The following is a 14,983-nucleotide window of genomic DNA, read 5'->3' on the forward strand; positions in this document are numbered from 1 at the left end:
TGAACACTGAATGTATTTGCATCGTAGGTGGATTTAGAGTGTGTGGCCATCCTGTGTGGTTCAGAATTCTGAGTAGCAGGTTCACTCGAAAGCTGAGGCAAAGCACGAGCCTTTCACTTGGACAGAGCTGTCCGTCAGATAATACGAGCCACACACACAGTCTAAAATTTCCTAAGAACGAACGGGCTACTTTACGTTCTGTCTTTCACCGTGAGTCTTGAAATCTCCTCTGTGATTCCCACACTGAGCTTTGCGCCGGCCTGTCTCACGCGCTCCGTGGCTGCATGAGGCGCGTGACGGCCGTGGCCGACAACACGGAGCTGCCAGGTTGAGCTGAGTGACTCGGAACCTTGACCCATGTGACTTGTTTTACCCTGTGAAGAAGTGAAGTGGGGTGCAGAGGAATGAGTGTGAGGAATGCCCGGGAGTGAGTGTGAGCTCCGTGGAGATGGTTTAAAGCAATGAGAGGAGCGAGGGCAACAGAGTAAGTCCTGCCCCCCCACCCCCACCCCCGCCCCAAGTCCAGCTTCTCTCTGCAGACGCCATCACTGGTAATGGCTTGCCATGTTTCCTCCAGAAGCTTTCCTACACCTGGGATGGAACTTCCTCTTCATTATGGTTTATAAGGGGTAATACTGTTCTGAGTGTTTATATTTGCTATGGGACTCTTAGAGAACATTTTCTCAGAATTAAAGTGTTTGGAGTTGATACCTACTGACCTCGCCTGTCATGCACATTTTGGTGCAAGTCATTTTACATCTGGAAAGCAAGCGGTGCAGGCTGTCATTTGCTGTTTCGTAGGACCAGCTGATTCTAAACCTGGAAACCCTGAGAGCCGAACTGGAGCAGACGAGGCTGCGAGGGGCTCCCCTCCACCACGGGTAGGGCGCCCCCCGGGCAGCTCCTCTCCATGCTGTCGAGTGTGGCCTTAAGGGCCTGTCGGTGTGCGGACAGTATGACTGGGTGTCGCTCATGGCCGCACCTCAAGGAGCCTGTAGCTTCGTGGCCAGTGAGAGGGAAGAGACAAGCATCGTTCCTTAGGGTCCAACTTGGTACCACAGAGTGGTGGTCACAGGATTGACAAAACTCAAAACCACAGGTGGAGGTTTGGAAGTGGGGGGCTGACCAGTTGATACTTGGGTGTATTCATTTGAGGGGCCTGACAGACCGTGACATTGATGTTTCTGAAGAGTCGCAGAAGGTTAATGGCCTGTAGTCTTTTTTACGTGAATGGAGACAGACGTGACTTGCCAGTTGGCTGCGGTGGGAGCAATCACCTGGCTTGGGAATGAGGCAAGCAGATTAATGAGCATCCACTCCTTGTTATAGGGGCGGTAATTCTTAACTAAGTATTTAGATTTTTCTTTGGCTTCTTCATGGAAAATGGTCACAAGTGAGAGTTAAACTTTAGCAAAGGTTATTAAAGTGCTTAACTGGTGACATTCATCTGTAGGAAACCGACTCTTGCTTGAATCCTGATTTAGGAGACTCTTTGGAGCCCGCGTGCATGTTTTTGCGTTTGTGTGCTTAGGGGATCCCCGCGGTCCAGGGTCCCCGCCCAGCCTTCTAGAGAAAAGCGATATCATTGTAGACAAAGGCAGAACCAGAAACTGGCCCTGTGTCTGAAACCACGGCGGGTGGAGTTCAAGGGGAGCACACGCCCTGCGGGACGGATGGGGCACCTGGCCGGCCTTGCCCGCAGAGCTCCTCCAGGGTGAGGGCCTGGTGCTGTCGGTGGGGGGGACCCCCTGCTCCCGGGGTGGACGAGGCGAGTGTGAGGAGGACTGTGCGGACAGTGGAGGAAGAGGAGGTGGACACGGCCTCCTGCTCTGTGGACTTTGGGCAACAAGGAGGGTGCTGGTGCTGGAACCCGAAGCCCTGGCGCGGTTGGGGGTTCAGAGGGAGAAGCCTGGTCACCAGTCTCCTGCGTGTCAGTGAGAGAGATGAGAAGAGGAGGCAGCCGGGGAGTAGGAGGGGCCGCTGTGCTCTGAAGACGGGGACCGCAGTGGCTGGGCCACGGAGGGGTGTCTCCAGGAGGCAGCTCTCCAGGGGTCAGTGACTCGGCGGCACAGGTCAGGCCTCGGGGCTGGCTCCCGGGCAGGGCAGGCTGGCCCAGGCCGGGGGAGTGGGGACTGAAGCCTGGATCAGAGGCAGGGCAGGCTCAGTGTATTTGGCAGGACCTCCCAATGGAATTGGTCACCTTGTCTCTGAGACCTTCTCCCGGAGGAAAGAGCCTCAGGTGAGGAGGGGGAGAGTGATGGAGGCTGCACTCCGCGAGGGGACTGTGAGGTGATGGTGGGGGGGGGCGTCCCAACCCGGAGGCCTCTGTGGCCTTCAGAGGCGAATGTCCACAGTCCCAAGCAGACTCTGTTGTAGCTTCCACCTGATTCCCAAGTGTGCTGCGGTAGAAGTTGAGCAGAGAAAGGAGCGGTTCCATTAGGAGGGAGGGGAGATGGGAGGGAAGACAGGTGTGGCTCCGGAAGGTTCCAGACTTGGATCTCCTGGGAAACACCCATGTGGCTCAGCTCTGAGCTGTGGGTCCAAGGGCTTTGTGCCATGGGCTGTCTGAGGCGCCATTAGAAGTGCTGAGAGCGGTGCAGACAGTGTTCCAGGGAGACGGGTGTTTGTGGTCCGTGGACGTCATGCGGGAGGTGGAGGGCAGAGCAGGCACAGGCCGGAGGGGGTGCGGGTGCCCAGGAGCCGGCAGAGAAGGTGCAGCCCCACCCTGGGACCTGAGGGCGGGCTCTGGGGGGACCGTGGCCCCGAGCAACGGGCAGCCAGCCACACCCTTGCCTGAGTGCTGCCTTCCCCACAAATGGGAGCTGCCCAGCTGGCAGCGCTGAGACCTGAGTGTTCTCAGGGCAGCGGGCGGCCTGCTGCTGTTGGAGCCAGGAGGTCAGAGCCTGTCCCGCGGCCCCTTTTCTGTGAAATTGCCAATTTTCCAGGTTGACAGGCTCTGGCTTGACTGACAGAGTGAGCTTTCTTTTCTCCTAACAGCATTCTTCCTTCCTGTGTGTTCCAGCCGACCGCACCTAGGCAGCGTCCCGGACTTCAGGTTCCCTGTGGCTGACGGGCCGGCAGACTCCTTCAGCGGCGCGGCGGTGCTGCGGCGCCCCCAGAAAGGCCGGCTGGCAGCGCTGCGCGACGAGCCGTCCAAGGCAAGGACCGCCCCCCCCCCCGCCCCCTGCCTGTCCCTGGTGGGCACCTTGTGAGGCCCCCGCCCCCCGACACTGTGGTCCTGACACGGTTTTGGAACCAAGTGTTGATAGATGGCTTTACATCTTCCCATTTTCCTTTTTCTGTCTAAGAGTTTACTTTTAAGACATGTTTTTTTTTTTTTTTAAAGAACCGATTTTGATAAGGTGTGGCTTCCTGTGAGGCCTGGCACGGTACTAATTAGCACAGTTTTGAAATCGTCCTACTAGTGAATGGATCCACACACGCCTCATGTTTTAGTGAGAAGATTCTCGTTGGAAGTTCAAGCGCCTTCGTATCTTCGCCTCATTCACGGCGTGTGTTTTCTCGTATGTCTCTGTGTTTTGAGCTCCCACGTTCAGTGGGCAGCTAGTTTAGGCCAGACGTCGTCGGAACTGGGACTCCAGCAGGGACTTAAAAACCGTGCGCGTTCTTTATCCCCTGCTGCATAACGAACCGCTGCGGAGCTTGGTAACCTCGCGGTGAGCAGGCCACGGCCCACAGTTTCCGTCACTGTCGCAAGCGGGCCTGACTCGGGGCCTCCTGAGGGCGCAGATTTGGGAAGGCCCCCTGGGGCTGGATGGCAGGCTTTCAGACTCACCTGGCTGCTGGGGACAGGCCCGGGTCCCTGCTATGCGGACCTCTGCGTGCCCTGGCTTTCCTCGGAACGCCCTCTGAGAGCGAGAGCGCGGGGTGTAGCCCGGCGCCTTTCGTGCCCTGGTCGGAAGCCGCACACCTTCACTTCTGTTTTCGAGCGTGAGCTGCAAAGTCCTGCCTCGCTCGGGCTGAGCAGGAGTTGCCCCTTCTGCCTCTTGAAGGGAGGAGGATGGAAGGATTTGTGGACCCCTTTTTAAACCCGCGCAGCCTGTCGGACAGTAATGAGCAGGGAAAGGAAACCAGAGTGCCCAAGTTGTCCGAGGAGGAGGGGATGATCGTGTGTGAACAGGGTGGCCAGCGAGGTGACACCAGGAGGGTGACCTTGAACCAAAGACCTGGAGGCGGGAAGAGAAGTCGCCAGTTGGAGATAGATCAAGGGTCTTGTCAACCAGCAGGGATAAGGGAGAGAGAGGCCTGGATCAGGGAGGACCCGGGCTCAGGCCTGAGCAGCTCGAGGCCAGAGCCTGTTTCCTACTGTGAGGAGGGCTGCCAGGCCGGAGCTCAGAGCCGGGCCTCTGCCCTGTGGAGGTGGACAGGCCCGTCCAGGGGATGTGTCTGGTCAGCAGCTGTGTTCCAGCCTGCATCCGGGAGAGGACTCACTCAGCTCAAGGTGGACTAGGGTTGCAGGCATGCAGATGGTGTTTAAAGGCACGAGCAAGATAAAGTCACCAGGCAGGTGCCTGTGGAGAGAGATGGGGTGCAAGGGTAGAGCCGGGGGCCACCCCACGTTCCGAGGTTGAGAAGGGCACAAGGGACTGAGGAAGAGCCCCAGGGAGGGCGGGGCCTGGAGCCGAGGGAGAGACATGCTGGGCGGGTGGGGAGGGGGCTTGTTAACACGGGGTCCTTGGAGCCCCTGGGGGCTGCCCTGTGGGGTGAGCACCCCACCTGCTTGCAGGGACTGGGCTGGGAGGGGGACAGTAGAGGCCGCTCCCGGGGAGCTCTCAGAGACCCGCGGTGGGCGCTGCAGGCAGCCCTGGAGGAGCCATCTGCTGGTTCCCGTGGTGCGACTTTAAGCAGGGAAAGGGAGAGGACGTGCTCCCGGGCTGATGGGGGTGAACCTGTAGGTAGAGAAGGGTGTGAGCTGTGGGAGGGGGCGGGCGGCACGGGGCCACATAGGCACTCTCTGTGTGTCCCTGATTACAGAGCCGCCTTGCGATGCAAGGGGCCGTCCCCCAGGACAGCCTGAGTGCCTGCGCCCCGGGAGGAGAGCGCGGGGGGCTGGGCCTCCCGTCCCCTGGCTGCCCTTGCTCGCTCCTGTCTGTGGGTGCTCAGGCCAGCCTGGAAACGGAGGGCTGGGAACCCGCGAGGACAGCACTCCCCAGTGAACTAGTAGCAGTGATGGCCGCCGAGGTGGGCCCAGCGGCTGCGCAGCGGAAGGATGTCTTTTTCTTCTTTTCCTTCAGCCTGGCTCTTGGTGGCATGGGTGTATTTTTTTAATTTTCGGTTTTCGTCTGACTCTGTCAGCCCACCCTTGGGAATAACCTCATAGGATTGCCTCCCATTCAAGCTAAAACCTGAGTGTCACCAGGCCATCTAGGAACTGGGTTCTCCTGCCCGTTTCTTCAGTACTGCTCACTTAAGAGATGGCAGTGGCTTATAAGCGTGGCCCGTTTATCCACAGTCAGGGCTTCCATGTAAACTTGTTTTCCGTTCCCGATTCCATGAGCCGCCTTGAATGTCGCTGACGAGCTGTGGTCCTCTCGTGCCCAGGTGCAGACGCTGAACGAGCAGGACTGGGAGCGTGCGCAGCAGGCCAGCGTGCTGGCCAACGTGGCCCAGGCGTTCGAGAGCGACGTGGACGTGTCTGACGGCGAGGGTGACAGGGACGCCCTCTTCAGCTCAGCCGCTCTGCTGTCGCCCAGCGGGCAGGCCGATGCCCAGACTCTGGCCATGATGCTTCAGGAGCAGCTGGACGCCATCAACAAAGAGATCCGGTGGGTGCACCCAAGCCCAGCGCCCTGGAAACTCAGCTCCTCTGAGGACCTGTCTTGTCCTCAGAGAAGTCTGAGTGTTCCGTAGGAAGAAAACTGACCTCAGGTCTGCTTCAAGAGTTTTTGGTTCCCAGATTGCCCTTGATTATAGAGCTTGGTCGGCCGGGGCTTTCTGTCCACAGTGTGGTGTCAGCACTCTGTAGGGGGGGCGTTGTGGGGTGTCCCCTCCCCAGCTCTGAGCCCCAAGGTGGGTGAGGTGCCGAGGCGGTGTCCCCTGTGGCCTGTGCTTCCTCCTGTGTCCCTCAGAGCCCCCCACACTCTGGTGAAAAGCCACCTGGAACAGAAAAGCTCTGGTTTTGGGGTTGGCAAATTCCCACTCAGATCTGCATTTTCCTTTTTAAGTTAAAACAGTGTGAAAATTGGCTTGTTGTAAAACAGTGGTCCACGGACATGTGCTTGAGTTTTTCTCATCTCATCAGTATATTTAAGATGTTTTCTTTAGACACCGTCTTGGCAGTAATAACAATTTACAAAACAGGACAGAATCCAAAGGCCTGCCTCGTGGTGAGCAGGAGGCCTTGGGTCTGGGTGCAGCCGGGTGGCTGGGGGCCCGAGGCCTACCCGGTGCCACACAGCCGTGCCCCTGTCCCCAGTGTATGCTCAGAGCGGCCGCAGGCCGGTGACCCTGCGCAGGACCTGGCAGAGCTGCTGCTCCGACTGTGCTTGTCACGTCAGCCTGGGCTGAGGTGCCGTTGCTGTCGGCCGAGTGCAGGGGGCACGGGAAGGACGTGCTGAGTGGCACAACCAGCGAGTGCAGGCGGTGCCGCCTGCGCACCTTATGCCGTAGACGGGCTGCTCGTGGGCCGTGCTAGAGTGCAGACGGGCTCAGAGAGGTGTCTTCCCCGTCCCCACAGGAAATATGGAAGGGTTATGTATTAATATTTTTATTTTTACAGCATGTTGTCAGGTAAAAGTGATTTTCCCTTATGCAACAAGTTGACTTGATGTAAGTGGTAAATTCTGTCCATCAACTTGTTATCAACAGTGAAAAACTTTCAGGATGTATATGAAAGTGGAGAGGTTACGACCTGTAAGAACCTTGTATTTTAATATGAAAATCATTTTATTTGCATAATCGAGTATTTAAACTGCTGGATAAAATCATCTGCTACACATTAGGGGAGAGGAACAGTAACCGTGAATTGTAGATTAATGTAGCACAATTGCGGAGAAGGCAATGGCACCCCACTCCAGTACTCCTGCCTGGAAAATCCCATGGACGGAGGAGCCTGGAAGGCTGCAGTCCATGGGGTCGCTGAGGGTTGGACACAACTGAGCGCCTTCACTTTCACTTTTCACTTTCATGCATTGGAGAAGGAGATGGCAAGCCACTCCAGTGTTCTTGCCTGGAGAATCCCAGGCATGGGGGAGCCTGGTGGGCTGCCGTCTGTGAGGTCACACAGAGTCGGACACGACTGAAGCGACTTAGCAGCAGCAGCAGCACAGTTGACATGAATCCACAAACTCACACGAAGCTGGTGGAGAACTCAATCAAGTGATGCATTTGTTCAAATACAACTTTAAAAAAAAATCAACTCAGCCCTTCATCTGGTCTGGAGACTTGTGTTTAGGAACTCCAGCTTGTTCGTGAATCGCTGTTTTGATTATCAGAGTTCCCGATTCCCAGTGGAAAAGACTTGAGGCGCCGACACGCATCTCTGCCCTGAGAGCAGGGAAGGTAAAGGTTGTCAACTTCAGGTATCTCCTCACAGGGAGAGAGTCGCCGCCCAGGCCCTGTCAGAATGTTAGTGTAAAGAAGGACAATCAAACGTGAATGATCAGGGGCCCCTTTGTAAGGCTCAGTGATAAGCTATTCTAAGTTTGAGAGTATTCAGAAGGGGGAAGGTCGAACCTTTTTGCTGAGATGTTAATTGAGCAACTGTTCCTGGAATTTGCTAATCGTGACACAGTAGGCAAGCCCCAGATTTGTTGTCCAGACACGTTCCTCTGCTGACAAAGGCGGGTGACGGGTTTTATTCTATTTTAGGTTGATCCAAGAGGAGAAGGAGAACACGGAGCAGCGGGCAGAGGAGATTGAGAGCAGGGTGGGCAGCGGGAGCTTAGACAACCTTGGTCGTTTTAGATCAATGAGTTCCATCCCCCCGTATCCCGCCTCCTCGCTGGCCGGCTCCTCCCCGCCCAGCAGTGGGCGCTCCACGCCCCGAAGGATGCCGCACAGCCCCGCGCGGGAAGTTGACCGGCTGGGCATCATGACTCTGGTACGTGTCTGCCTCCTCCCTGCCGCGTCCCTCCCCCAGCAGCCTGGTTTTCTTTTTGTTTGTTTGTTTTTTGTTTTTTCTCTTTTTACCCTGAAGAAAATTGAGTACATTTTTGCTACGCTCAGAGGTCTAAAAATTTTAAAACTAGCTAGTCTTTAATCATTCCGTAATTGCACAGCGACAAATTAATCTTGGTATTTGGACCACTGGCTTAGCACATCATCAGCCAGAGCCTGCCTCTGTAACATTGGGCCTGGCCTGTGCTGGGCACAGCAGCTGCAGGGAAGTTTCTGTTCTCAGGGAGCAGACAGCTTCGTGAAAGTAACCGTAGGCAACCCTCATGGCGCGGGAAAGCCGTGCGGCACATTTTCCACTGGGGCTGCCTGGCTGCAGGGTGCAGGGCGTGCGGTGGGAACAAAACTGAGAGTCTGTGCTGGTCTGCTTGCTGATGCACCTGGCCGCGTGCTCAGGCCAGCTCTGCGTGTGAAACCAGGTGAAAAGCCCGGTGCCACAGGGCCCCAGGGGAGACGTTGGCCTGCCTCACTTTTCCGAGTCTAAAAGTGGGATGACGACCTAGGGCTTTTGGTGACAGAGTGTGCTTCTCTGTTCCGGCTTTCTTGCGTGTTTAGCTTAGGTTTTCCGAGTGCATTGCTGTTTACCCCATGAAATCATGTTTATAACACTCCGCCTTGTAACTGCACTTGTATTATCACTCTTTTCTGTTACGACCGGTTTCATTTCAGCTACATCGTTAGCCATCGTATAATTAAATTAACCGTGAATCATTTTAGCGGCCTGTGAAGTGGCAACTAGTCCATTTTGTGGTCTTTTGACACACTGTTGTTATAACTTGTGTCACTGGCTGATTAGTTGATATTTAAAATTCTTTGACAATTTCACTGTGGCTCATGCTCGGTTTCTTTCCGAGTGTTTGTAAAAGAGCAGTTCTGTGTGTTTTCCTTGCTGTTGGAGTTCTCTGGCGGTGTGTCTGCTCTCATCATTGGTTTTGATTTCCTGTCTCACCCTGTTGTCTGCTGAGTCGTCATCAGTCCAGACCCCAGCCTCCCACCCTCCTCGCCCCCGAGTCTGTAGTTACCCGTCCATCTCCCTCCCCGTCCTCGCTGCTTGCTCTGGTCACGGCAGTGCCGTGGTTCGTTCACACCATGTGTCCCCTCAGTGGGGTTTCTGCTCTGTCTTCATGTCCCACTAAACAGTGTTTTCCCCCATAGCAGTAAGTTTGAACCAGTGTATCACTGTGCAGTTACGACCGTAATGTAGATGCATTGAACACTATGTAACCTGTGTGACTCATAAATGAGAGTATGTGCGCATACAGAAATGGTCCTCCAAGCGTAGCATTAATGGGCTTTTGCTCAGTGTCCTTTCAGTGTTGGTGTTTGTATATAAGACTGTACATCTCATCAGCTTTTGCACAGTTAATGTCTCTACTAGACTCTTTTAAAAAGTATCTTCTATGGTTCATAAAATGTAAAGACTCCACCTGCTATTTTGCTAGCTTTCATTCTTACATATTTTCACAGGGTACCTGCTTTAATAAATTTATTTTGAGAAGTTTTAAATCAAATTCTAGGTGAGGATTTTACATTAATGTCCAATAGGTGGTTAGATTTGTTCAGTGTTAAAATAGGTATTATGGTAACTTCCTCATCAGTTAAATTACTATTTTAAAGTATAACATGTTTTTTATTAAGAGAAACTAAGTTATAGAGAAGTTTGGCTGACAATAGACAACTGTTAAGGCCCATTGTGGTACAGAATGCTGTGTTTTAATGAATCATGATGTTGTAATAGAATTGTATCTTCCTGAGTAATAATTTATAGTGTTTCTCTAGTAAATCTTGAATAGCTTATTTAACTTCTGTAGTCAAAAAAATGTTCTGTTTCCAGTCACATGTTCTCTAAATCTTAATCTCACTTACATGTTTGCCGTCATTTTTGCTTTACTGTATTTGCCTATACTGATTCTTAAATTTTTAGCTTCAAAGTCACAATAAATCTGGTTTCTCTTCATTTCTTTGCATGCATCTGTCAGCCTAGTGATTTAAGGAAGCATCGTCGAAAGGTAAACTATTTAGTGATTTAGCAGGCCTTCGTTTCTCTGTGGAGCATTAAAGAGTCCTTATCGTTTAACGTGCATGAACACTGTGTGGTTATATACTGGTGAATAATTGACGTTTTAATGGAAGTGATGAAACTCACCCACCACTGAAAATGTGCTGGTGGTTCTGTTGGAAATAGGTCATTCGTTGGAACAGTTGTAACAGTTTGCCTTTCTCCCACTTGTTTGCCTTCTGATCATCTCATGCTTGTTTATAATAGACATAGTATTATTTATTTTTTTTAAATTTTTATTTACTAATTTTTTTGGCCATGCTGCACAGCTTATGAGATCTTAGTTCCCCAAACAGAGATCAGACTGGTCTCCTGGCAGGAAGGTGCCCAGTCTTAACCTCTGGACCACCATGGAATTTCCGCTTAGTGTTTTTAACAGAAATGACTGAATCAGAGCCACAGATGTTAGATTTGGGGGAAGCGAATTTAATGACGGTGGGTAGCAGTGTACAGGAGACTCTGTGCCAGGCACCGTGTCGATTGCTTTCCGAGTCTGTCATCTAATCCCGCAGACACCCAGGCAAGGTCCAGGCTGCTGCTATCCCCATTCTGCAGACATGGACACTGAGGCAGAGAGGCCGGGCACCCTGCCCAGGCTCGCATACCCAGCAGTACAGTGTGGACTGGTCTGATCAGAGCCTGGCCACTGAACCGTGGTGCTGTCCAGCCCGCTTTCCTCCAGAGGCCCTCATGTCCGTGACGGCATCCCTGATGGAGGGAGCATTGCGGGGGAGCTCAGGGCCTCTCCCCTCGCGTCACTTGGATGAGCCCCAGTTGCTGGAGTCCACTGCCCCGAGGGCTGGCCTTCCTTGTCCCTCTCCCGCTCCCAGCCCACTGACGAAGCACTCCTGGGCCTTCCCGCAGGACTTGGGCGGCCGTGCTCCAGTTCAGGCAGCTCAGTGCCCGGGAACCCTTCTGCTGGGCACAGCAGAGCAGTGCTGTCCCCCTGGGGTTGGTGACCTGGGTGTGCCACTCGCCCACTCTTCGGCCTGCTTTGCCCTCCTGTTAGTGAGGCCACGTGGGCACCAGTGGGGCGGCTCCCATCCTCGGGGAGGGCAGCCAGGCTGGGACCCAGGGGCCTTCCTCAGGAGGAGGCCAGGGGAAGCGCTGGCCATGGGCCCGACTCTGAGGCAGGTCCGCACCAAGTCCATAGTCAGCCCAGGCGTGTCACCTCCCTGCTCTGTTCTCTGTTGTTTTCTGGCTTTTATAAATGCTTATTTTAGCTTGAATTTGAGGTTGATCCCTGTTCAGTTCCTCGTGGATAATTTCTAGCCTTTGTGGCCTTCTGTCATCTGAGGGTTGTCGTTAGAGATCAGAGGAGGGTGCCCAGTGTATCCAGCTGCTGTTAAACGAGTTCAGCAGGATTTCACACTAAGTCACTCTGTTGTCACCAAGCTCCTGTGGGGCTGCACTGGGTCACTGTTCTTTACAGAACCCCACTAAAAAGGCACAGGTTAGTTGCTTGCAACAGCACACTCATTGTCTTTAATGCTTGCCATGCATGTCTCCTAAAACCTCCCCTGGCTTACCCACACACCCAGGTGCGTCGATGAGACCTGTCTGGAGCCTGCAGGTCCATCTGTCCCCCACAGTGTTGCCACTACCATCTTTCCTGTCCCCACACCCGGGACCAGCGGAGAAGCTGGGAGTCCAGGAGAGAGCATCTTTTTTTTTTTTTTAATTTATTTTTTAATTGAAGGATAATTGCTTTACAGCATTTTGTTCTTTTCTGTCAAACCTCAATATGAATCAGCCATAAGGTACACATATATCCCCGCCCTTTTGAACCTGCCTCCCATCTCCCTCCCCATCCCACCCCTCTAGGTTGATACAAGATCATCTCTTAGTGAGACCTAGGGGTGCTTTTGGAGAAGACAATGGCACCCCACTCCAGTACTCTTGCCTGGAAAATCCCATGGGTGGAGGAGCCTGGTGGGCTGCAGTCCATGGGGTCGCTAAGAGTCGGACACGACTGAGCGACTTCACTTTCACTTTTTGCTTTCATGCATTGGAGGAAGAAATGGCAGCCCACTCCAGTGTTCTTGCCTGGAGAATCCCAGGGATGGGGGAGCCTGGTGGGCTGCCATCTATGGGGTCACACAGAGTCGGACACGACTGAAGTGACTTAGCAGTTGGCAGCAGGGGTACTTTATGTAAACCACGGTGAGCGAATTACACTCGAACTGCGTGTGAGCACTTGAGTGGGTAGCCCCCAGTCTGCATGTTATCGAGGAATACAAGCCGGGCACATGGTGTTCGCGTGGAGGGGTTAGGCACCTTTTCTTTGTTTCACTCGTTGTCATGGGTAACCTGCAGCATCACTCAAGATGATCTTGGGGGGTGGTCCAAGCTGTTTCCTTTTCTCCTTCAAACAGAAAGGTTGGGATGGCTTTGTTGAGAGGCATCTTACTCTTGCTAGTGGTCCTTCTCAGCTGCACCTGGCGACGCGCACGGTCCTCTTCATCAGGGCAGTCCGTGCCGTGCAGGGCTCATGATGCCACATGGCTCTGCTGTCCTGCCCGCGGGGCCGCCCGCTCGCCGGATTCCAGGGAGGCTCCCATCCGGGGCCTCTGCACTCAGTTGCAGGCTCCCGCTGCCCCACGGCCCCACTTCCCTTGAACAAGATGGTCCTTTAAGATGGTATTAAGCTAGAACAAGGCTTTTTTTTTGTACTGGCAGAAAGCATATCTAATAGATTTTCAAATAAGTTTCTGGTTATAATGTTAAAGCCTGTGTGATTGCCTTTTTCGACACAGTCCATTGTTACCCAGTTTTACACTTACCTCACTCCCTCAGCTGCCAGCTTCCCGGGAAGAGGTACGAGATGACAAGACCACCATCAAATGTGAAACCTCGCCCCCCGCCTCGCCACGGTCCCTTCGGCTGGACCGGCTGCACCCGGGGGCGCTGCACGCAGCCAGCCACGAGGACATCAGGGACGCCCGCAAGTAAGTGGCCTATGTGCGCGTCAGCGGCTCAGGAGCCCCGCACTGCTCATCCTAAAAGAACTGGAAGGCTGGTTTTAAAGGCACTGGGTTCAGCGCCTGTTTGTAGTGAACTTCAGGTGCCGGGGGAGAGGAGCTCAGTGGCCTCAGTGATTTTAGAAAACCTCCGTCTCTACGGATTGACTCCTGGGGGAGCTTTCTTCCTGCTCTTGCCAGAGGTCTGCCCAGCCTGGGGTACATTCCTGGCGGTGACGGCTCCATGCCTCTCGGATGCGCTCTTTCCCTCCGTTTCCTTCAAGGGTCTCCTCTTAGGAGCCTGTTTGTCACCCCTGTGACTCACACTGTCTGCATTCAGACCACCACCTGCTGAGCTCCCAGTCACCCTGCAGGAAGCAGGGGTCATTCACCTTCTCCAGGAGCCTCGTCACCCGCCGAGCAGTGACCCTGAGGGAGGGTCAGGGCGCCCTCTGCCCCAGCGGGTCTCGAGTCGAGGCCTCCTCGGGGGAGAGCTCGAGTCAGGGAGTCTCAGCTTCCTGTGTCCGGGAGCCTCCGTTGCTCGTGTGGAGTGTGGTTGGTGAAGCAGACTCCACTGTCTGCTGCAAGGATGGGGCGCAGGTGTGGCTGGGAGGCCGGTTCCATCAGTAGCTTTTGTGGAGGGGTGTGTGTGTGCACGAGGGTGCCAGTTAATGGGCGTTCTCTCTCCCCGAAGCTCGACAGGCTCTCAGGACGGCCCCGTGAGCAACCCAAGCAGCAGCAACAGCAGCCAGGACTCGCTGCACAAAGCCCCAAAGAAGAAGGGCATCAAGTCCTCCATTGGCCGCTTGTTTGGCAAGAAGGAGAAGGGCCGGCCCGGACACCCCGGCAAGGAGGCTTTGGGGCCCGGTGGGTGCTTCACCGCAGAGAGGGGAGGGCTGTAGCGCGTCCCTTCCACAAGGCCCCTGCCCCCATCCCCATGAGGCTCCTGTCACACACACTGGGCATCCTCCTGGGAGCAGGAGCGGAGGAGTTGTCTGTCTTCGTGGTGGGTCTGGCCGCCCCCCGTCATTCAGGGTCTCCCGGCAGCGGAGCCTGCCGCCCTGGAGCTGTTTCTCCTTTGGTGTCATCCGGTCAGAAAGTCGGCCTCCAGAGCTCCCTTCACTCTCCTCCAGCTGGTCACAGAAACACCTGCCTTGGCCGTGCTGATTTCCTCTTAATGTCTCAACCATTCTGCTTCTTTGTAGCTGGTATTTCAGAGACAGAAAACTCATCTCAGGATGCCCTCGGACTCAGCAAATTGGGAGGACAAGCTGAAAAAAATCGGAAGCTTCAGAAAAAGTAAGCTTTTTGTTTTCTTGTCGACCTCACTGAGAGTTTTCAGTTGTTCCTCATTTTGAACTGTTTACTGATGAATGGGGCATCCTGCTCTGGATGAGTATTATCTTCTGAACGCTGAACCCAAAGCCTTCCTGAAACTGCACTTTCCGGAGGACCTAGAGCACCTGGGATTCGGGAAGGACTCGCACGCGGCCTTCGGGAGGTTGTCTGACGGGGACGAGTCGTGGGTCACGCCTGAATCCTGGCTCCTCACAAGTGAGCTCTGGGGCGTGGGGAAGCTCAGCTTCCTTGCGCCTCAGTGTTCCCGTCTGTGAGATGGGAGTCATTGTAGTGCATCCCTCAAGGGCTTTTACGAGCATCTGCTGTGCAGATACATCTGCGTAGAGATGATGAGGCGCCTCAGACAGTGCCGGCCCCTGGCGCGTGGGGTGCCTGTGGCTGGGGGCGAGGGCGGCCCGGTGGGGACTCGTCGCCAGCTCTCAGGGGTGCCCGTGGCTGGGGGCGAGGGCGGCCCGGCGGGGACTCGTCG

At 54.6% G+C, this 14,983-nt stretch overlaps 1 protein-coding gene across 4 annotated transcripts in view; it reads left to right on the top strand.

Moving 5' to 3' along the window:
* PPFIA1 (PTPRF interacting protein alpha 1) overlaps nt 1-14,983 on the top strand; it is a 77,823-nt gene that overhangs the window by 41,847 nt on the left and 20,993 nt on the right. For 3 of the 4 annotated variants that reach the window (XM_040255276.1, XM_040255278.1, XM_040255279.1), the window contains exons 12-18: nt 802-881; nt 3,023-3,158; nt 5,563-5,786; nt 7,831-8,062; nt 12,992-13,143; nt 13,850-14,022; nt 14,361-14,454. In XM_040255276.1, coding sequence (XP_040111210.1) covers nt 802-881; nt 3,023-3,158; nt 5,563-5,786; nt 7,831-8,062; nt 12,992-13,143; nt 13,850-14,022; nt 14,361-14,454 — 1,091 coding nt within the window. Of the gene's footprint in view, nt 1-801; nt 882-3,022; nt 3,159-5,562; nt 5,787-7,830; nt 8,063-10,115; nt 10,146-12,991; nt 13,144-13,849; nt 14,023-14,360; nt 14,455-14,983 lie in introns of all 4 variants that reach the window. The other variant, XM_040255280.1, reaches the window with a different exon arrangement.

This window comes from Oryx dammah, unplaced genomic scaffold (genome assembly GCF_014754425.2).
Source record: "Oryx dammah isolate SB20612 unplaced genomic scaffold, SCBI_Odam_1.1 HiC_scaffold_15, whole genome shotgun sequence".
Classification (NCBI taxonomy): Eukaryota; Metazoa; Chordata; class Mammalia; order Artiodactyla; family Bovidae; genus Oryx; species Oryx dammah.